Source organism: Mya arenaria, chromosome 6, assembly GCF_026914265.1.
Source record: "Mya arenaria isolate MELC-2E11 chromosome 6, ASM2691426v1".
Lineage (NCBI taxonomy): Eukaryota > Metazoa > Mollusca > Bivalvia > Myida > Myidae > Mya > Mya arenaria.
This window is the reverse complement of record NC_069127.1, coordinates 4,092,382-4,114,375: the sequence shown is the minus strand read 5'-3', so window position 1 is coordinate 4,114,375 and position 21,994 is coordinate 4,092,382. Positions and strand designations below refer to the sequence as shown.

Genomic DNA, 21,994 nt, shown 5'->3' with positions numbered 1-21,994 from the left:
AAGTTAATACCAAGTTTATGTCAGTTTTCGACAATTTTCTTTTTTTCTTGCAAATTGATCATCTGGTGCATAGTTGCTTTTAGCCTGTTATGCTTAAGAAATTTAGATAAATTGGGGCATGTTTCTTAAATAAAACGTATTTGCTTAATTTAAAAACCTCACCACCAATCAAGTTTGAAAAAAACATCTCACAATCCACGTCTAATCTAAATTTAATCCACGTTGTTAAGGTTGACGGGGAAAAAGTGACATTGGCCGAGGAAATGGATATGCAAGACTTCCGGATCTTTGATGATGGGAAGTCCATCGTGGTGGAGAGCAAGCAATGCGGTGTCTCCGCTGGTCACAACGGCGCCGGCAAAGGCTTTGTCACCATGCCCGCTGCGTACGGGTCACACCCCACAGGTGAGTGTATGAAGCTCGGATCTCCACACAGAAAAGTGTCGCATTCAGAACTCCTCGGCCATTTTCATCGATAACAACCTCGGATGTATGCCGGTACATCTGTAGAAGTAGTTCGTAAAGTATTAATAGGGGCGTCTAACGCGCATTTTGTATTACTAACTTAAAAATAATTACAAGTGAAGTGTATAATTGCAGAAATAATTAAGATTCCCCAGAGTAAAGGCATAAAGTTTAACTGCTTATTTGAAATTACTATGCGATCTATTTGCAGCGTAGTTAAACTGTGTATATTTCTAACATTGTAAACCGTCCGTATATACATCCGAGGTTGATATCGATGAAAAATGGCCGAGGAGTTTCGAGTGAGTCGCAATGTACAGCGGAATACAACTGTCTGAAATATGCATGAACAAAATCCGGTTCTGGGAAGATAAGGTATATAGATTGTCAGGTGTAAGTTATAACATGTTGAGACGCAGTATATCATTACAGATGGATGTGTGGTTATTTTCGCTCTGGGTTGGTATTCAATATACAACTTAAGTTCATCTTATGGTCATGCATCATTGACTCCTTTCACACTATTGGTAAGATATATATAACAAGTAATCCGATTAGCTATATCGATCTTAGATCCAATTAAGACCAATATAGAATACCAGCCCTGTATGGTACATTTCTTCAGGTCAAACAATGCAGCGAGAGACTTCGACAATATATGTTAATAACAAATAATTTGATTAAAGTGTTCAAATGGCCGTAGATGTTACCCATCGTATGTTGAATTACGAATGGCCGTAGATTTTACCCATCGTATGTTGAATTACAAATGGCCGTAGATTTTACCCATCGTATGTTGAATTACAAATGGCCGTAGATTTTACCCATCGTATGTTGAATTACAAATTCACCAGTTGTCTTCCTTATAAAAGTAATGGTAAGTCAAATCATCTTAAATTGGAAATAACTACATACTTGTAATATGCATGATACTGTGTGTGGCAGGCCTGTGCGGCCAGTGCGTGGGCAATCGTGACAGCCTCAAGGATTATTCTGGAACCGACCAGTACGGCGAGCCAGACTATGAGGACATCGTCGGCAACAGCTTCGCCGTTGATAACGGCTACTATCCCGACGAGGAGAAGTACGTACCTTATTTTGAGAATATTGAACGGCCACGCGGTTCTAATCACTGATTATACGATCCAGGCATAATTTTATAAATTAAGTATAGAATCTGTTGAAACTAAACATTGATCGATTTGCCCTTTACTATTATTATTATTTTTTTGTTTTGTTTTTTAATATATATATATTTAGAAGAAAGAAAATATTTTAGTTATATATTTAAGATGTATTTATTCCACATGTATTTGAATAATTGTTTACCCTCCCCGTCAAGCTGTGGCGACTACAAAGCCCCCGACCTGACCTGCGAGCTACCCGTTCTGCAGACGGCGGAAGCACTCTGCGGACGTGTTACTGACAAAGAAGGTCCGCTAGCTGATTGCGTTAAGGAAATTCCTGAAAAGGCACAAACGTTTCACAAGGTAAGATTATTATGTATAAATGCATGCAAAACACATGACCACACTCGCGAGAGTGATTAACATAATGCTGTAAGACCTTGTTCCACAATCGTTGTAAAATAAAAAAAAATCAACTATGTATAAATATTTTAAAGTATTGATGCGGTCCGCAGTAAAATTAACCACTGGTAATAAGTAAAACATACAAACGCCATGGGACCTTTATCTTGAAGTGATGAAAAACAGACAAAAAATGTAATTTAAACCACTTGCGCGATTCTACAAACTATTGAGCTATAAGAAATAAGTACTAAATAAACTATTGAGTGCACCAATTCCACGTGCAGGCTTGCGTTTTCGACTTCTGTCAACTCAGTCCCACAGAGCGAGCAGACGAGAATCTGGAGTGTAGTGTGGCCGCCGACCTTGCCAAGATCTGCAACTTGCATTATAAACCGCTGGAGTGGCGCTCTGAGACATTCTGTCCACGTACGTGTGGCTTAATGGGGTTTTATTTTCTTATGTTTATTCTTTAAATTATATAAGTGTAAATATGGCACTTAAAATATTTAATGTGAGCCTTGGACATTTCTGGCTAACATGCATTAATAACATTAAAGCTGCACTTTCACCGATTGAACGTTTTGACAACTGTTTTATTTTTTGTCTTGGAACGAGCCAATTTTTGCAAAAATCCATGGCAACCAGTGATCGCAGATTTTTATATTTTTAATAAAAATATGCATTTTTCTTAAACCGTTAGTAACGGTTTAAGCCATAAAACATTAATTTTCAAACAAAAATATGCAAATCTGCGATCTGATCTTTTGTCAGCCATTTTTAATTCACTGGTTTGCAGATATTTACGAAAAAATTGTTCTTTCCAAGACAAAAAATAAAAGAAGTTGTCAAAACGGTAAATCTGTGAGAGTGCTGCTTTAACGTTCCAATATATATATATATATATATATATATATATATATATACTAAGGCACTCTATATGTTAAACAGTAAGTGATTTCTATCATTGCCAATGGTGTCTGCCTGATTTCAATCTGACTATATATGTTAATTATCATACAATTTGTTTACGTCTATAATACATAACCGAATATGAATGTATTAACTTTCAACGCATTTCTAGCTTCGGAAGTCTGTCCGAAGGGGATGAACCTCAGCTACACATCAAACCTCGACCACTCCCTCCCCACGTGTCAGGTAACCATGACAACAACCACACACACACACACACACACACAATTATGTGAAATAAAATGTTCTTCAAACATGTCAACTTGTTTAAGTTTAAAATCATGAACAATAAAGAATCAGAAACAGTCGAAAAAGCAAAAATATGATTCATGTGCAAGCAATAGAAATGCATAGTTACGGTACACCTAAATTAAATCAAGGAACTTGGCATATTTGGATTTAAATGCAATATATCGTTATTTATTTGAAAAAACTATTGTGTTTGTGCCAAATATTTCAATATTAAGTTTCTGAATTCATCAATTTTGCAGCATTGCCTTTAATGAGGCATTTGATTTAAGTATAAACAAGCCGATGTGTTCTCTTATGCAGGACCGACGGGTGAAGGGTAAGCGGCATCACGAACCGGAAGAGGGATGTGAGTGCTCGAGCCCGGGCCTCTATTTTGACGGGGACCGGTGTGTGCCCGAAGAAGAATGTGGATGCAAGGCCGATATGCCTGGCCCCAACGGACAAATCATCAAAGCGTACATGAAGGTACATTTAAGACCGTTATACATGAAACCTTTAAGCATAATGAGTATTAGTTCAGCAATTATTAGACCGGTTTAAATGGAACTTGGCATCGTGAACAGTAGAAATTAAAAACTGATTTTATCTGTGAACGACAAGTCAATGGCGGAATAACGATTCTGTACAAAATGAACTGGGAAGATAAATGTAATACCAAGCAGAGTGCAGGATATTTTACGTGAACGAGGTTACCAAGTATCCGTAAATTATCCTGCACAAGAGCAAGTGTACATATTTCTCCTACGACGGCCCTTATTTAATAGATGTTTTAAATCACATTCAGTTTTCAGGTAAATGGCACTATTTTGACCTTTTGCTTGAACTCTTGCGACATTATTGCACTGATGTACGAAGCCGTTTACGGCCAAACATGAACAGAAATAGATCCGGGTTAAATAGGGACCACATACAGAATGCCACATGAAACAATTATTTAATAATTGACATTAATTGTCTTTAAATTTTCACGAAAGTAAAATAGAATTGTTAAACAACACAAATTGAAGCTTAATACTCAAACAATTCATGCAGTAAATTTTTACAGTAAATTCTTTCTTGAATGTGGCGTATTAAGTATACGTATTTTGAATTGTCAATCTGGTATGTTTTCATCAAATTGTCCGAACATGACACAATATCAGAGAAACAATTAAACTAAGCGTAGGTTATTTTGGAAGAAGAAAGTTTATTCAAAACAATAAACAACACAGTGCATATTTGAAATGGACCAATATGACCCTTGATCAAATTAACATAATACAATAGCTTATATATACATGTATGGCGGAGCATATTTACAAATAGGTTTATCTTTATCACAATATCTATATGTCTTTTAATTGCGGTAAAACATAACCGATACTCATACCTACTGTCTATGTAAACTAATGAAAACGGGTTTTAATTGGGCTCATGGCAAAAAGGAGGGAGGTCGGCAATTTTTCCTCCAAACACTGCTTTTCGTTATAACCAAATAGTTTTTGCTTTTTGTTATAACAAAATAAAGACATTTAATATTTCTATGTACTGTGTGCCTTATGTGTAGGTATGGATATATCCTGGGGATAGATTATGCATTCCGAGACTTCCATTTTAAGGCAAACATGGTGAATATATATATTAACAACTTTTTGGACCAGAAACGTAATTTGCTTTTCGCTATAATAAACAATATTTTGTACATTATCAGCATTTGCCCATTTTTAAAAAATCCAAAAATTGCTCAAAATATTGCTCAGTAACCGAGTATAGTGTTTATTTTTCCGCTTAGCTTCCGCTAGGTTTTATAAAATTGATATGAAAATAACAAACTTATAGCGATAATCATTTCCGAATGAGCGGTATTTGCTTCACGTTATAACAAAATGTGACGTCACAAACCACGTGGTATGTCCACACTGATTTTGCAATAGGCGAAATTGTTGGTTCCATTTTAAAATGATATCATTCTTCGTCATCAACAAAGCATGTCACATGTTTAGTAAGTTGGGGAGCATATACAGTGGTGCATACTATCTGCAAAAAGTTCATTTTTGAAAATTAAGATTGGACAGCCACACATCTGATTTATGTTAATTACCATCTCTTTTATTCTCAGACAAGCTCTTCAAAACTGTCACATTTTTAAATTTCCGGTCAAGGATCTATTTTATAAATTCTGTCATTTATTTTGTTTCCAAAATTTGTAGTTAGTATCTCTTTTCCGATTTTGGAGTTCCTTGTGTTTAGATATGGAACTTGGAGTCGACACTGTCTCAAACGAATTGAATGGCTTCTCTCAAAGTATGGATTCCACATATCATGTCTATTGTTAATTGGATTATATGGCCAACAGTGGCGGAGCCTGGACTTTCTAAATGGGAGCACACCTAATTATAAACAATGTGAATGCATTATTTAATCATATAATGACATGTAATTCACATTGGTCATCGCTGTCAATTATGTTTGGCAGATAAATTGAATTTAAAAGATTCACTGATCTAAGATAACCCTTTCAAAACAAATATCATGCCGGTTTGGGCAATCGAAACGGGGTTGACGAATTTGAAAGCAAAGCCGTTACCCACTCGGTCACCTGAGGCACAAATTTATGACGTATAATAAATCCTGTATAAACCTACAGTTACTTAGGAATATTGATTGCACTCAACGATATTGTACTTCTGATGTCATTGTCATTTATGTAAACTGAAGTAAAAACAAATTGACAACAAATTCCAAAAAGGGTTTCAAATGAATTATTCTGTATTAATTTACAAAATCTAGCATGATTCCGACATTAATAAAAGTCGAATTGGAATGTTTCAAGGCGGCCACTTTTTGAATTCAAACTTGTTCACTGCACCGTCATGCACAAACATATCTTGTTGACACACAATGACATTATTTAAAGCAATTACGAACATATAATAAATGTGCTCATATTAACAGTTTTAAACAACTTATATTTCTGGTATAGGATATATTCTGAAAACAGTAAACTAACCCGTATAACTGCAGCATATTTTTTTTTTTTACTTTTGATCAGTTTTCTGTGTAAAATTGGGCGCCGATTTATAATGATCGAATGTTCGGGCCCTGATGTCATTTTCCTGAGTTTTTTTCGTGTCGTATACTATGTTATACTTTGAAATTGGCATACCATAAATAACGGAACACGAGAATCAGGTTCAATTGTATATTTGCTGAAATATTTATATGAACTTTAAATTGTGACAAAATAACTTATTTGTACAGTAAAGAATAATATCAATAAAGATGTGCCCCAAAAATATTACTTGCCGGCCAGTTGGTGGCGGGGGCACGGGCCCTCTGTGACCCCCCGGTAGAACCGCCACTGGCCAATAAGAAGTACGTTAACACTCCATCAATTATAAAATCCATTGTTGCTTTATACAATATCCACTTCTCTTTAAACAATATGCATAAGCTATATAAGTTCATTATATTCTGAACTTTAACATTTCAACAAAATTCGTTCGCCTTTTTATTTGCCAAAAATTCATCCTATGGTGCCTTGTTCTGAAATTATTGAAATAATCCATTTTTGTCATTTGGCATGTTTAAAAAGTATTTATCAAAATCGATTTGTTTTCTTGAAAACCCAATAAAATGTACTATTACCATTAAATAGAAGGACCATTCATTTAAAAGCAAATAAAATACTTTACGCTTTACTCTTTTGTTATATTACACTATATTTACGTCTTGATTCAGCCTTATGCTATTCAGACAATATTTGCGAGAACAGATTTTATGAAGTATGTACAATGACTTTTTTATTTGTTGTTTCATCGCTACACTCAAAAATATGATAGAATTCGTTACCTAGTTTATGTTACAACTTTCACAAACTCATTCATGTATTAAGTACTATTATTATTATTATTATTATTATTATTGTTATTATTATTATTATTATTATTATTATTATTATTATTATTATTATTATTATTATTATTATTAATTTATTTATTTATTATTATTAAATTATCAGAAGTAGAAGAAGTAGCAGTAGCAGATAATTATTAACAAGTATCAAAACAAATTATGATAGCAGATAATTATTAACAAGTATCAAAACAAATTATGTTAAATTCATAGATGTAATAATTTGTTGACTTCATACACTTCAACTCCAATGTAAAGGTTTTTGTTCTTTATCTATATTGGCTGTGTATTTTACAACTTCTGTGTGTGTGTGTGCGTGCGTGCGTGCGTGCGTGTGTGCAACCTCGTCTACGTTAGTTGCAACACTTTATGACTTTGTCGTCTGCATTTTAAACTACGTATTTGAAGACCGAAAGGAGTTCTCGTATTCGAAAAGAAATAAGTAACGGATGGATTTGTGACAATGTTAGCACTTATTTTGCAGCAATGTCTGTCAGATTTAAATTATTTTCAATTGAAAGCTTCAAATATGACTCAGTATATCTACAACTATAAATAGGGGCAAATTTTCATATGCGGCCCCATCGTAACAGTACATATCTTTAACATTAACAAAATACGCACAGCGTGCAATAACATCTGTCTCTGTGTGTTTTCCAGCTGGGTGACACGATAGTTTTGCCGGGCTGTAAAAAGCAGCTTACGTGCAAGATGAAAGGGAAGCTGAACCGCGCCCGGGCTGTCAAAGAAAAAGTGCCGAAAAGTAGAAGTCAGTATTAGTAAAGTAATATTTTTATTTTGCGTGGTTTTGAATTATCAAAGTAATTATACTCAAGCCTCCTCGATTGTATGGTAAGTATCAATATTAAAACGTATTGGGTTTTTTTTATATAAAATTCATCGATTAATTTCAATATTTTATTTGTTGTAGGCTGTGACAAGAAAACTGAAGTCTGCGCTCTAACGGAAGGAGTACACCAGTGCATACGTAAGCAGTTCATTATTCTGGAAGGTGCATGTATGAGTCCATGCGAGTGTATTCATTCATCTGCACAGTACAATATCCTGGGTACGAGGGGATGATAAGGACAGTACATTATTATCTGGAGTGTGTTGGGATGATAAGGACAGTACATTATTATCTGGAGTGTGTTGGGATGATAAGGAGAGTACATTATTATCTGGAGTGCGAGGGGATGATAAGGCCAGTACATTATTATCTGGAGTGTGTTGGGAGGATAAGGCCAGTGCATTATTATCTGGAGTGCGAGGGGATGATAAGGACAGTGCATTATTATCTGGAGTGTGTTGGGAGGATAAGGAGAGTACATTATTATCTGGAGTGTGAGGGGATGATAAGGCCAGTACATTATTATCTGGAGTGTGTTGGGAGGGTAAGGACAGTACATTATTATCTGGAGTGTGTTGGGAGGATAAGGCCAGTGCATTATTATCTGGAGTGCGAGGGGATGATAAGGCCAGTGCATTATTATCTGGAGTGCGAGGGGATGATAAGGACAGTGCATTATTATCTGGAGTGTGTTGGGAGGATAAGGACAGTACATTATTATCTGGAGTGTGTTGGGAGGATAAGGCATTATATTATTATGTACAGTGTGTGGTGATGATAAGGACAGTATATTATTCTCTTCAGTGTGTGAGGGGGATAGGTCAATACATTATTCTTTGGAGTGTTTGGGTGGGACAACGAGTACTTAATTATTTTATTAGAGTGTGTGTGGACAATAGGGTTCGTACATTATTCTTCAGATAATTTTGACTATGGGCAGTGCATTATCAGTTGAGATGTGGGGGCGGTCCATTATTATTCGGAGTGTGTGGCGGGGATAAGGACAGTGCATAATTATTTGGAATGTGTGGGGATTATAGGGGCAGCAAATTATATTTAGGAGTGTGTGTGTGTGTGTGTGTGTGTGTGTGCGTGTGTGTGTGTGTGTGTGTGTGAGAGAGGGTGCGTGTGAGAGTGTGTGCGTGCGTGCGTGTGTGCGTGTGTGTGTGACATGAAAGGGGCAGTGCACTTTTCTTACGAGTGTTTGTAGCATGATAGGGGCAGTACACTTTTCTAAGGAGTGTTTGTAGCATGAAAGGGGCAGTACACTTTTCTTACGAGTGTTTGTAGCATGGAAGGGACAGTATACTTTTCTTACAAGTGTTTGTAGCATGAAGGGGGCAGTGCACTTCTCTTACGAGTGTTTGTAGCATGGAAGGGACAGTACACTTTTCTTACGAGTGTTTGTTGCATGGAAGGGACAGTACACTTTTCTTACGAGTGTTTGTAGCATGAAAGGGGCAGTGCACTTCTCTTACGAGTGTGTGTAGCATGATAGGGGCTGTACACTTTTCTTAGAAGTGTTTGTAGCATGAAAGGGGCAGTACACTTTTCTTATGAGTGTTTGTAGCATGAAAGGGACAATACACTTTTCTTACGAGTGTTTGTAGCATGATAGGGGCAGTACACTTTTCTTACGAGTGTTTGTAGCATGAAAGGGGCAGTACACTTTTTTTACAAGTGTTTGTAGCATGATAGGGGCAGTACACTTTTCTTACAAGTGTTTGTAGCATGATAGGGGCAGTACACTTCTCTTACGAGTGTTTGTAGCATAACAGAGGCAGTACATTATTCTTTGAAGTGTGTTTGACGTGATAGGGGCAGTACACTATTCTTAAAATTGTGTGTGGCATACTAGGGGCAGTACATTATTCTTTGGAGTGTGTGTGTCATTATAAGGACAGAACAATATTCTTTGGAGTGTGTGTTCCATGGTAGGGACAGTACATTATTGTTTGAAGTATGTGACGCATGATAGAGGCAGTACATTATTCTTTTGAGTGTGTGTGTCATAATAGGGGTAGTACATTATTCTTTGAAGTGTGTGTGGCAAGATAGGGACAGTACATTATTCAGTACATTATTCTTTGGAGTTTGTGTGTCAGGATAGGGACAGTACATTATTCTTTAAAGTGTGTGTGGCATAATAGGGGTAGTACATTATTCTTTGGAGTGTGTGTGGCATGATAGGGGCAGTACATTATTCTTTGGAGTATGTGTGGCATCATAGGGGCAGTACATTATTCTTTGGAGTGTGTGTGGTATGATAGGGGTAGAACATTATTCTTTGGAGTGTGTGTGGCATGATAGGGGCAGTACATTATTCTTTAAAGTGTGTATGGTATGATATGATAGGGGCAGTACATTACTATTTGGAGTGTGTGTGGCATGATAGGGGTAGTACATTATTCTTTGGAGTATGTTTGACATGATAGGGGCAGTACATTATTCTTTAAAGTGTGTGTGGTATGATAGGGGCAGTACATTATTCTTTGGAGTGTGTGTGGCATGATAGTGGCAGTACATTATTCTTTAAAGTGTGTATGGTATGATAGGGACAGAACATTATTCTTTGGAGTGTGTATGTCATGATAGGGACAGTACATTATTCTTTGGAGTGTACGTGGTATGATAAGGACAGTACATTATTCTTTAAAGTATGTGTGGCATACTAGGGGTAGTACATTATCCTTTGGAGTGTGTTTGGCATGATAGGTGCAGTACATTATCCTTTGGAGTGTGTGTGGCATGATAAGTGCAGTACATTATTCTTTGGAGTATGTGTGGCATGATAGGGGCAGTACATTATTCTTTGGAGTGTGTGTGGTATGATAGGGGCAGTACATTATTCTTTGGAGTGTGCGTGGTATGATAGGGGCAGTACATTATTCTTTGGAGTGTGTGTGGTATGATAGGGGTAGTACATTATTCTTTGGAGTGTGTGTGGCATGATAGGGGCAGTACATTATTCTTTGGAGTGTGTGTGGTATGATAGGGGCAGTACATTATTATTTGGAGTGTGTGTGGTATGATAGGGGCAGTACATTATTCTTTGGAGTGTGTGTGGTATGATAGGGGCAGTACATTATTCTTTGGAGTGTGTGTGGTATGATAGGGGTAGTACATTATTCTTTGGAGTGTGTGTGGTATAATAGGGGCAGTGTACTATTATTCGGAGTGTGTGTGGTATGATATGGGTAGTACATTATTCTTTGGAGTGTGTGTGGCATGATAGGGGTAGTACATTATTCTTTGGAGTGTGTGTGGTATAATAGGGGTAGTACATTATTCTTTGGAGTGTGTGTGGTATGATAGGGGTAGTACATTATTCTTTGGAGTGTGTGTGTGGTATGATAGGGGTAGTACATTATTCTTTGGAGTGTGTGTGGCATGACAGGGACAGTAAATTATTCTTTGGAGTGTGTGTGTCATAATAGGGGCAGTACACTATTCTTTAAACAGAACAGAACAAAAATGTTATTAAGACTTGTATAAAGTACATCATCTTCTTAACCACAAATGAATAATAAATAAACAAACACATGGTATGACATAGGTTATACATTCTATGCAATAGAATCATAAATACATTAAAAAGTATATATTCAAATCAGGTGAAGATGAACAAAACTATTATAATTATAAGTCAATATTTAAAGTTGATCTTCTAATACTCAGAGCTTGTTTGACAAATAAGGAAAGTTTTATAAGTTCTTGTTTATTTCGTGTGTTTAACAGTTCAATGAACGTAAAAACAGACGTACGTAAATAATAATACCGTTTTATGTATTTCTTTCTCATAGTTTCAAAACGTGTACAAATACTAATAAAATGAAATTCATCTTCTATATCTCTTGAGTTACAGCATAAGCAATATCTTTCTTCACGTTGTATATGATTACGATTATATCTACCCGTTTGAATCCTTAACGGGTGTGCAGAAAGTCTAAGTATACAGAAAAATAGTCGTAAGCTTTTAGGTAATAAATCCAAATAATCTTCATACACAAAAGTAGTCCTAAATTCCTTATACAAAAATAAAACTGGGCTATCAAGGGATCTATACCATTCTTACTTAAAACAATCAATTATTCTTGTTTTAAATTCAGATAAAAGTACTTTTCATTTATCATAATATAAGGATTATTGAATACGTATGCAAAACCAAACTGGCCCAAAAGCTTTTTTAACATTAGATACCCAGTTAATTTTTCTATTATTACAGTCCGATAATGCATACCTATATACACTACTTAATGTTATCGCTATTTGTAACCTTTAACCAATATTGTATAATTCTAACATATCTATGTAAAGACAGAGGATATCTACCAAGTCCCCCATACACACTTGCTGTACATGTTGTTGTTTTCTAACGTTTAACACACGTTTACAAAACTTTAAATGGATTCTTTCAATAAGGCAGTGCAGTATTGTCTGCAGTATGTGGGGATGATAGGGCAGTGCAGTATTGTCTGCAGTATGTGGGGATGATAGGGCAGTGCAGTATTGTCTGCAGTATGTGGGGTGATAGGGCAGTGCAGTATTGTCTGCAGTATGTGGGGATGATAGGGCAGTGCAGTATTGTCTGCAGTATGTGGGGATGATAAGGCAGTGAAGTATTGTCTGCAGTATGTGGGGATGATAGGGCAGTGCAGTATTGTCTGCAGTATGTGGGGATGATAGGGCAGTGCAGTATTGTCTGCAGTATGTGGGGATGATAGGGCAGTGCAGTATTGTCTGCAGTATGTGGGGATGATAGGGCAGTGCAGTATTGTCTGCAGTATGTGGGGTGATAGGGCAGTGCAGTATTGTCTGCAGTATGTGGGGATGATAGGGCAGTGCAGTATTGTCTGCAGTATGTGGGGATGATAGGGCAGTGCAGTATTGTCTGCAGTATGTGGGCGTGATAAGGCAGCGCAGTATTGTCTGCAGTATGTGGGGTGATAGGGCAGCGCAGTATTTTCTGCAGTATGTGGGCGTGATAGGGCAGCGCAGTATTTTCTGCAGTATGTGGGGTGATAGGGCAGCGCAGTATTTTCTGCAGTATGTGGGGGTGATAGGGCAGTGCAGTATTGTCTGCAGTATGTGGGGGTGATAGGGCAGTGCAGTATTGTCTGCAGTATGTGGGGGTGATAAGGCAGTGCAGTATTGTCTGCAGTATGTGGGGGTGATAGGGCAGTGCAGTATTGTCTGCAGTATGTGGGGATGATAGGGCAGTGCAGTATTGTCTGCAGTATGTGGGGATGATAGGGCAGTGCAGTATTGTCTGCAGTATGTGGGGGTGATAGGGCAGTGCAGTATTGTCTGCAGTATGTGTGGTGATAGGGCAGTGCAGTATTGTCTGCAGTATGTGGGGATGATAGGGCAGTGCAGTATTGTCTGCAGTATGTGGGGATGATAGGGCAGTGCAGTATTGTCTGCAGTATGTGGGGATGATAGGGCAGTGCAGTATTGTCTGCAGTATGTGGGGATGATAGGGCAGTGCAGTATTGTCTGCAGTATGTGGGGATGATAGGGCAGTGCAGTATTGTCTGCAGTATGTGGGGTGATAGGGTAGTGCAGTATTGTCTGCAGTATGTGGGGATGATAGGGCAGTGCAGTATTGTCTGCAGTATGTGGGGATGATAAGGCAGTGCAGTATTGTCTGCAGTATGTAGGGATGATAGGGCAGAGCAGTATTGTCTGCAGTATGTGGCGATGATAGGGCAGTGCAGTATTGTCTGCAGTATGTGGGGGTGATAGGGCAGTGCAGTATATGAGCGTGTGAGGAATAGGGCAGTACATAAATATCTGGAGTGTTGGGATGATAGGAGCAGTACATTTTTCTCTGGTGTGTGTGGGAATGATAGAGGCTGTACTTTTTATGAATACACGAACCAACATTTTTTTTATCATTTTATTGATTTGATTAGCTAGAATATTTTAACGGCAAGTTTATATAAGCCCTAAACGATATATAGTTGTGCTAGTTGCATTCTAATAAGCCACAGTTTGATGTCGGCATCAGTGTGCAAAAAATGTGGTCCATTTTTGTTATAAATACAGGGACCTTTCCGAGTGCAAATACTGATATAAAATTCGAAAAAGTAACATTTAAAGCACATGTTTGTCTCATGTTTTTCAGCCAAGGAGAATGCGCCAGCGGCCGGCTCGCCAGCGCCTAGAGTTGGAGGAGGCAAGCGAAATAAAGGCGGCAAAATTGATCAACCCAAGGGTGATAAATCCAAGGGTGACAAGGAAGATAAACCCAAGGGTGACAAGGATGATAAGCCCAAGGGTGACAAGGATGTTAATCCTAAGGGTGACAAGGATAATAAACCCAAGGGTGACAATGCTGATCAACCCAAGAGTGACAAGGATGGTAAATCCAAGGGTGACAAAGAAGATCAGCCGAAGGGTGACAAGGAAGGTAAATCTAAGGGTGACAAGGATGATAAACCAAAGGGTGACAAGGAAGGTAAATCCAAGGGTGACAAGGATGATAAACCCAAGGGTGACAAGGAAGGTAAATCCAAGGGTGAAAATGATGATAAACCCAAGGGTGACAAGGAAGGTAAATCCAAGGGTGAAAATGATGATAAACCCAAGGGTGACAAGGAAGGTCAATCCAAGGGTGACAAGGATGATAAACCAAAGGGTGACAAGGATGATAAACCCAAGAGTGACAAGGGAGATAAACCAAAGGGTGACAAGGATGATAAACCAAAGGGTGACAAGGATGATAAACCAAAGGGTGACAAGGAAGGTAAATCCAAGGGTGACAAGGATAATAAACCCAAGGGTGACAAGGAAGGTAAATCCAAGGGTGACAAGGGAGATAAACCAAAGGGTGACAAGGAAGGTAAATCCAAGGGTGACAAGGATGATAAACCCAAGGGTGACAAGGATGATAAACCCAAGGGTGACAAGGATGATAAGCCCAAGGGTGACAAGGGAGATAAACCAAAGGGTGACGAGGATGATAAACCAAAGGGTGACAAGGAAGGTAAATCCAAGGATGACAAGGAAGGTCAATCCAAGGGTGACAAGGATGATAAACCCAAGGGTGACAAGGGAGATAAACCAAAGGGTGACAAGGATGATAAACCCAAGAGTGACAAGGGAGATAAACCAAAGGGTGACAAGGATGATAAGCCAAAGGGTGACAAGGATGATAAACCAAAGGGTGACAAGGGGGATAAACCCAAGTCCGGGGAAAACAAAGAAGATAATCCCAAGGGCAACAAGAATGATAAACCCAAGGGTGACAAGGAAGATAACCCCAAGTCTGGGAAAAACAAGGAAAACAAACCAAAGGAAAACGTCAACGAAAAGCCCGGGGGAAAGCAGAACCCTTCTGAAATACTGCCACCTAAACCAAAATCATCTCCTAAAAAACAACGGCCGGATAGTAATCAAAATCCACCCCCTGCCTTACCATTGCCTGATAGAACAAATAAGCAGCCATTAGGCGCTGAAAACCTAGGAGGACCAGTAATAGACGTTGCGCCAACAGGACAGCCCGGGCCATCATCAGGCGATGAGGAACCAAAACAGCCATTAACAGGAGCTGAGAAACCAGAAGTAGCTGTCGGTGAACAGGCACCAGAACCGTGTGTCGTAGAAGAAACGACACCAAAACCAACCCTGCCCCCGAAACCAAATAAAGATAAGCAATTAGGTAACACATATTTTCTTTTCAAATGGTCCCCAGCAACTTACTTACTAAAGATGTAGGCCTTCAGATTGCAAATGAAACAACTAATTAACTTTACACTTAATGTGCTTTTAAACTAGACTTCCTCTGAGCTGCCTAAAAACACAAATCTTATATCACCATAAAACAAATATATGAGAGTTGCTATTTTCGACACGCAAATACAGAATGCCTGCTGCAGAGTGACAAGAAGGGTTTGGCATACTTTGGCACACAGAGCAAGACAACGAACGGGAGGACATGTCAACACTGGCGGGACCAGGAGCCACACGCACATAGCTACCTGAAACTCAAGGACGACCTCAACTACTGCAGAAACAGGTCCGGATAGTAGATAAACACATTTTTACACATGTTATATATACATTGTATATAATTATGAAAAATCATTAAAAGACCACCTATTTATTCAAAGTCAATTCATAGAACAAAGAAATATTCGGCTGGATTTTTTGTATTCAATTTTAATAATTTGACAACGTGTCATGACTCAGGCCTCTTAGCGGTGTAGAGGGCAAGGATCGTCCCTGGTGTTACACGGAGGACCCAAACAAAGAGTGGGAATACTGCACCATCAGCGTGTGCGAGAACGAGGCTCAGGAGAAGGGAGAGGAAACGCCGCCGCCAAACCCAAAGCCCCCTGCAGACAGAGGTACGAATTGACGCCACTTATTCAGGTGTAGTGTTCTTGCTTACTTGTTCATGTATACTGTAGACATGTGGACCCTTAAAGGAATTAAATGTTAATACACAAATCTCGGATATATTGATTCACTATTATTTTTTTCGTCAATGGTTTAAAACTGGCCTCGGGGTTGATGAAGCTATCGACTTGCCAAATTAGGCTACCACACAGGGTGTCTTTCACTAAACTTGCCACAATATTCAAATTTCGGACAAGCGTATTTGGCCGAAGGAATATATTCCCATTATACATGTACATGATCTCATAATGGGTCTTACTACACCAGGGTGTTACCACTTGAAAGACAATGGCGAGTCATATAATGGTACGTTGGCTGTGGATGAGAATGGAGCGCCGTGTGAAAATTGGGATAAAGATAGCTACCAAGATGTGGAGGGCAACTTCTGCCGGAACCCGGGCGGCAAGCGCATGAAACCATGGTGCTTTGTTGAGGGCATAAAACACGACTGCGACATTGAAGCATGTGGTAAGCAAAATGATGTTTAAAAGGGTTCAATCAGCTCGTCAACTACGGTGTCATCTACTGATCGTAGCAGTAGTTCGAACTGTGTAATCAGTTCCACGCTTCTGTTACATTGCATTCGGTATATAACTCAACTCAACTTTATTCAGTACATAAAGGCCTCTGGCCCAAAATACATACTATAAAATATACATCATTAATTACAATACAGTGGTGTCATTGCTTAATACCAACTGTTTACAAATTTCAATCTGCCATTTTTAACAAGTAAAAAATAAATATTGCCACTTGTCGAATAACAAAACTATTATCTGACTTTAGGAGTCTGTAAAAGGCATTTATATCAGATCGACCCGTGTACCAGCTAAATAAAAACTGATTTCTTACAGTAGAGAACCTTGGGCATATGAAAAACACATGAAATTCATCTTCTAATAAAAGCCTGTTCTCGTTGATTAAACAGGACGTACATATTCTGTCATTTCTGTCTATGTTAAGATGTCGGCCAACTTCGATATTTAACCGGTGACTTGAACACCTAAATCGCGCGAGAGCACTGACAAATTTATGTGACAAGTTTATGGAAGATATTTTTCCGGATTTAGTAAGGATTTATCATGTTTATAGAGATCGCATCTTGAAGATGAATTAATATGGGTACAGCATTCACTTTTTTGCGGATTAAAGAAAAACAAACAAGTTTAAAATCATCTTTGAAATAACCTCATTAAAGTGTCAGCTAGTCAGACTAAATGTTATGCGTAAAGAACTACTTCAACAATACAAGATACAAAAGTATTGATACTTGATTATTTCTGACAGAGACTCCGCCACCTCCGAAGCCCGAGGAGAAGCCTAAGTGCTCAATGGTCGTGCAAATGACGCCCTGTGCCACCACCTACACCCTGCGCGGCAGCTGTGAGCAGAACTTTGAATTCCCCGGCCAATGTAAGCTGAGTGTGGCGCAGAAGGACGCCATGACGTACAGGGTCTTTGACGGTATGGAGGAGAAGAATAGCGAACTAACCTTCGAGTCCGATAAAAAGTAAGGCCCTCTGTTTGATTCATAAATGTAAATATATATTTGTAAAATATAAACAAATCACATAACTTAAAAAATCTGTTAACGCGGAGGGGTCATACATCATCTAATATGGTGGCTCTTATATGATCAGAAGTGCATGATACGTCATTATAGACAAAGCCACACAACTTCGTCTGTACAGCAAACTCTAATATTGTCGTATAGGAACTACTTCTCTCGCGAGTGTGGCTTTGTGGAGATTCCGGAGTTTGACACGGTGAAGATCACGGTTCCTACGTGCGGTATGTGTGCGCAGGCGCAGGCCAACGCATTGAAGCCGGGCCCCAGCACTACTGTTGAGGATGTATCCAAGAATGGCTTCTGTCAGGCGTAGAGTGATTTGACGACACGTGACACTATAATAAAGAAAGTATAACCAACTTAATTTTGAAATAATTTCGATCGTTTACCTGTAAAACAAAAATATTACGAATAAAGATCTTATTATTTCTCTTCTATTTTAAAGAGAACATGATAAAGCTGAAAACTGAGAGTGCCACAACATTTCGTCACGGTGTGTCTCTAATAAGCCTAAGTTTAATTATCGATCATTCCAGCTCAATAATAAAAAATAAATCTAGGTTAGATGTTGCGTAAAACAAAACTAGTAACATGCACGCTACGATCTCCGTATGAGTAGGTTTTCAGTCGAAATTTAGCAAAATCGCACGAAGTCCGTTCGGACATCATTGAAACTTGGGAACATCATACGGATTTTTTTAACTAGAAGACTCGGGGAGTGTTTCGCTGTGACCCCGATAATCATCGCACGGGCATCGCATGATGTCCGCGCGGGTTTGAAATACCGCGAAATAACTAAGGATGCAAACGAATATTCAATCAAACGTTTGGTATTCGAATGTCAAAATCGGTATAAATTTCGTTTGTCTTGTTTTTACAACGAATGACCTCTAATGCCACAAGTGTGAATGTGATGACAATACACTTAACACGCGTCATATGTAATTTAGGGACATATCGTCGGGTACTATAAAGATTCCCCCTAATTTTACAATAACAGGCTCAAATCACCCGTGATGATATGAATGCCATTGTCATTGGGCGGTATTCATAACACTTCTTAAGTCATTTCCTAACTTAAGTAAATTTTCTATCTTTTGAATGTCTTTGGTCATATGAAATAAAAAAAATAAAGTATTTTCAAAATACATTATTTTCTTTGACCTAATTGATAAACATATTTTAATGTTAAAAACACTTATATATTTCTTGCAATTTGGTTATGAAAAATTGAAAGAAATTGGCTTAAATAGGAAATGACTTAAAGGGACTGTACTCCGTATGATGAAATAGCGAAAAAAAAAGAAAATTGTCGAAAACTGACATAAACTTTGTATCGATGTGTACAATGCATTGACACTTACTTACTGAAGTACCACGTAGTTTGCAATTAATTTAATTTCGCAGTTTTTCGTATTCTCCCGCTAAAAAGATAACTAGGTTTGTCTAAGCGTTTAGATTAAGCCTTCACACCGTATCCGTGGCCTTGTGGTAAAGGCGTCCGCCTATTGTCTTCTGGTAATATTTAGAATTGATTATTTCTCGCTACAAATGACATTATATAAAAGTTTTCACGCACATTTCAAGAAATAATGCTTCACTCTTCTCAGAACAATTTTAAGACTGATTTGACTATTAACAAAATCTGAATCACTGCGCGCATATCCATGACAACAACGAATTATCACATATCCATACGCATTTTAACTACGCACAAAAGAGTTCCAGTAAAAAATACATTTTACTAAATTCTGTTTAACTGAGGTGGGAGAAAAAAGCATCTGCCATAGCCGCCCATGTAAGATAGGTTCATCCCTACCCTCGCGCAGGGTGTGTGCGGAAACGAGCTTTCTTACACTCTCGACCATTAAAGATAAATGAAAAATGGCCTGTTTGATTCCCCTTTAATACAATACGGCTTCTTTCTCTTATTACTTGTTTGTTAAGGTGTAACCACGCCCCCCGGGCCCGGGCGAATACCGGGTATAACCGGGCAAAGTACACGGCCTATGGCAAATCTACTACAAAAATTGGGGTTAGCCGTAAGTGATTCATACGATAATCATATTTTCAGTAAGTTGTATGCATTTAGTAGGTTTCCGTCTGATCGTTTTATTGTCATGATTTAGATGAATTTTTGACATCGTTTCGGTGAATCAGCTATCCCCAATACTTGTTTTTCTCAACCAGACTTTCCTTTCTCGGTTGTAAATAAATTGCATTGCCCTTTGATTCTACATTTAGAATTCTTGAACTTATTGAATCAGTCATCTCATGTAATGATATTATTTTCATGAACAAATTCTACTATCTACAATCGAGAGCAACTAATGCTCCTGTCACAGCCGAGTTGAATTACTCCTGAAATACTCTCCTCCCGTGTTGAACATTTGTTTCAGAACAAAAAAAAATATTATAGAAATATATCCGATTCAGCAGGAAGTCCTGTGAACGCAATGTTGATAACAACAAATTATTTTTGGGGGAAAATGTCCAAAAACATATAACAAATCTCAAATTGAGCCAACATGACTCGACATTTTTTTTATTAGTCATTATTACGGGCCTTGCTACGCATACATGTATGCCTTTTGTTAATCAGCCTGTATAACTCAACAAGAGTTTTAGTCACTATTACGGGCCTTGCTACATATACATGTATGCCTATTGTCAATGAGCTTGCATAACTCAACAAGAGTTTTAGTCACTATTACGGGCCTTGCTACACATACGCGTATGTCTATTGTCAATGAGCTTGCATAACTCAACAATAATCTTAGTCACTATTACGGGCCTTGCTTCACATACATGTATGCCTATTGTCAATCAGCCTGCATAACTCAACAAGATTTTTAGTCACTATTACGGGCCTTGCTACACATACATGTATGTCTATTGTCCATGAGCCTGCTTAACTCAACAATAATCTTAGTCACTATTACGGGCCTTGCTACATATACATGTATGCCTATTGTCAATGAGCCTGCATAACTCAACAAGAGTTTTAGTCACTATTACGGGCCTTGCTACACATACATGTATGCCTATTGTCAATCAGCCTGTATAACTCAACAAGAGTTTTAGTCACTATTACGGGCCTTGCTACACATACGTGTATGTCTATTGTCCATGAGCCTGCATAACTCAACAATAATCTTAGTCACTATTACGGGCCTTGCTACATATACATGTATGCCTATTGTCAATGAGCTTGCATAACTCAACAAGAGTTTTAGTCACTATTACGGGCCTTGCTACACATACGCGTATGTCTATTGTCAATGAGCTTGCATAACTCAACAATAATCTTTGTCACTATTACGGGCCTTGCTACACATACATGTATGCCTATTGTCAATGAGCCTGCATAACTCCACAAGAGTTTTAGTCACTATTACGGGCCTTGTTGCACATACGCGTATGTCTATTGTCAATGAGCCTGCATAACTCAACAATAATTTTAGTCTTTATTACGGGCCTTGCTACATATACATGTATGCCTATTGTCAATCAGCCTGCATAACTCAACAAGAGTTTTAGTCTTTATTACGGGCCTTGCTACACATACATGTATGCCTATTGTCAATGAGCTTGCATAACTCAACAATATAATATTAGTCTTTATTACGGGCCTTGCTACACATACATGTATGCCTATTGCATATGAGCTTGCATAACTCAACAAGAGTTTTAGTCACTATTACGGACCTTGCTACACATACGCGTATGTCTATTGCCAATGAGCCTGCATAACTCAACAAGAGTTTTAGTCACTATTACGGGCCTTGCTACACATACATGTATGTCTATTGTCCATGAGCCTGCATAACTCAACAAGAGTTTTAGTCACTATTACGGGCCTTGCTACATATACATGTATGCCTATTGTCAATGAGCTTGCATAACTCAACAAGAGTTTTAGTCACTATTACGGGCCTTGCTACACATACGCGTATGTCTATTGTCAATGAGCCTGCATAACTCAACAAGAGTTTTAGTCACTATTACGGGCCTTGCTACACATACGCGTATGTCTATTGTCAATGAGCCTGCATAACT

The 21,994-nt window shown here is 38.2% G+C and overlaps 1 protein-coding gene across 1 annotated transcript; it reads left to right on the top strand.

The window, feature by feature from the left end:
• Positions 1-228: 228 nt before the first annotated feature.
• Positions 229-18,363, top strand: LOC128239050 (uncharacterized). The gene is made up of 14 exons (XM_052955487.1): positions 229-405; positions 1,411-1,549; positions 1,808-1,955; positions 2,282-2,423; positions 3,079-3,152; positions 3,519-3,683; positions 7,773-7,881; positions 8,044-8,100; positions 14,090-15,625; positions 15,829-15,982; positions 16,156-16,313; positions 16,633-16,833; positions 17,653-17,875; positions 18,080-18,363. The coding sequence occupies exons 1-14, from the start codon at positions 264-266 to the stop codon at positions 18,246-18,248; spliced, it is 3,417 nt and encodes a 1,138-aa protein (XP_052811447.1). The 5' UTR covers positions 229-263; the 3' UTR covers positions 18,249-18,363.
• The last annotated feature ends 3,631 nt before the right edge of the window (positions 18,364-21,994 follow it).

Bases quoted from the DNA above. Each gene is read 5' to 3' on its own strand.
- LOC128239050 (XM_052955487.1), top strand. From the start codon at position 264: ATGGATATGCAAGACTTCCGGATCTTTGATGATGGGAAGTCCATCGTG. The intron at 15,983-16,155 runs GTCCGGATAGTA...GTCATGACTCAG, and splicing joins CTCAACTACTGCAGAAACAG to GCCTCTTAGCGGTGTAGAGG. The intron at 17,876-18,079 runs GTAAGGCCCTCT...ATTGTCGTATAG, and splicing joins ACCTTCGAGTCCGATAAAAA to GAACTACTTCTCTCGCGAGT.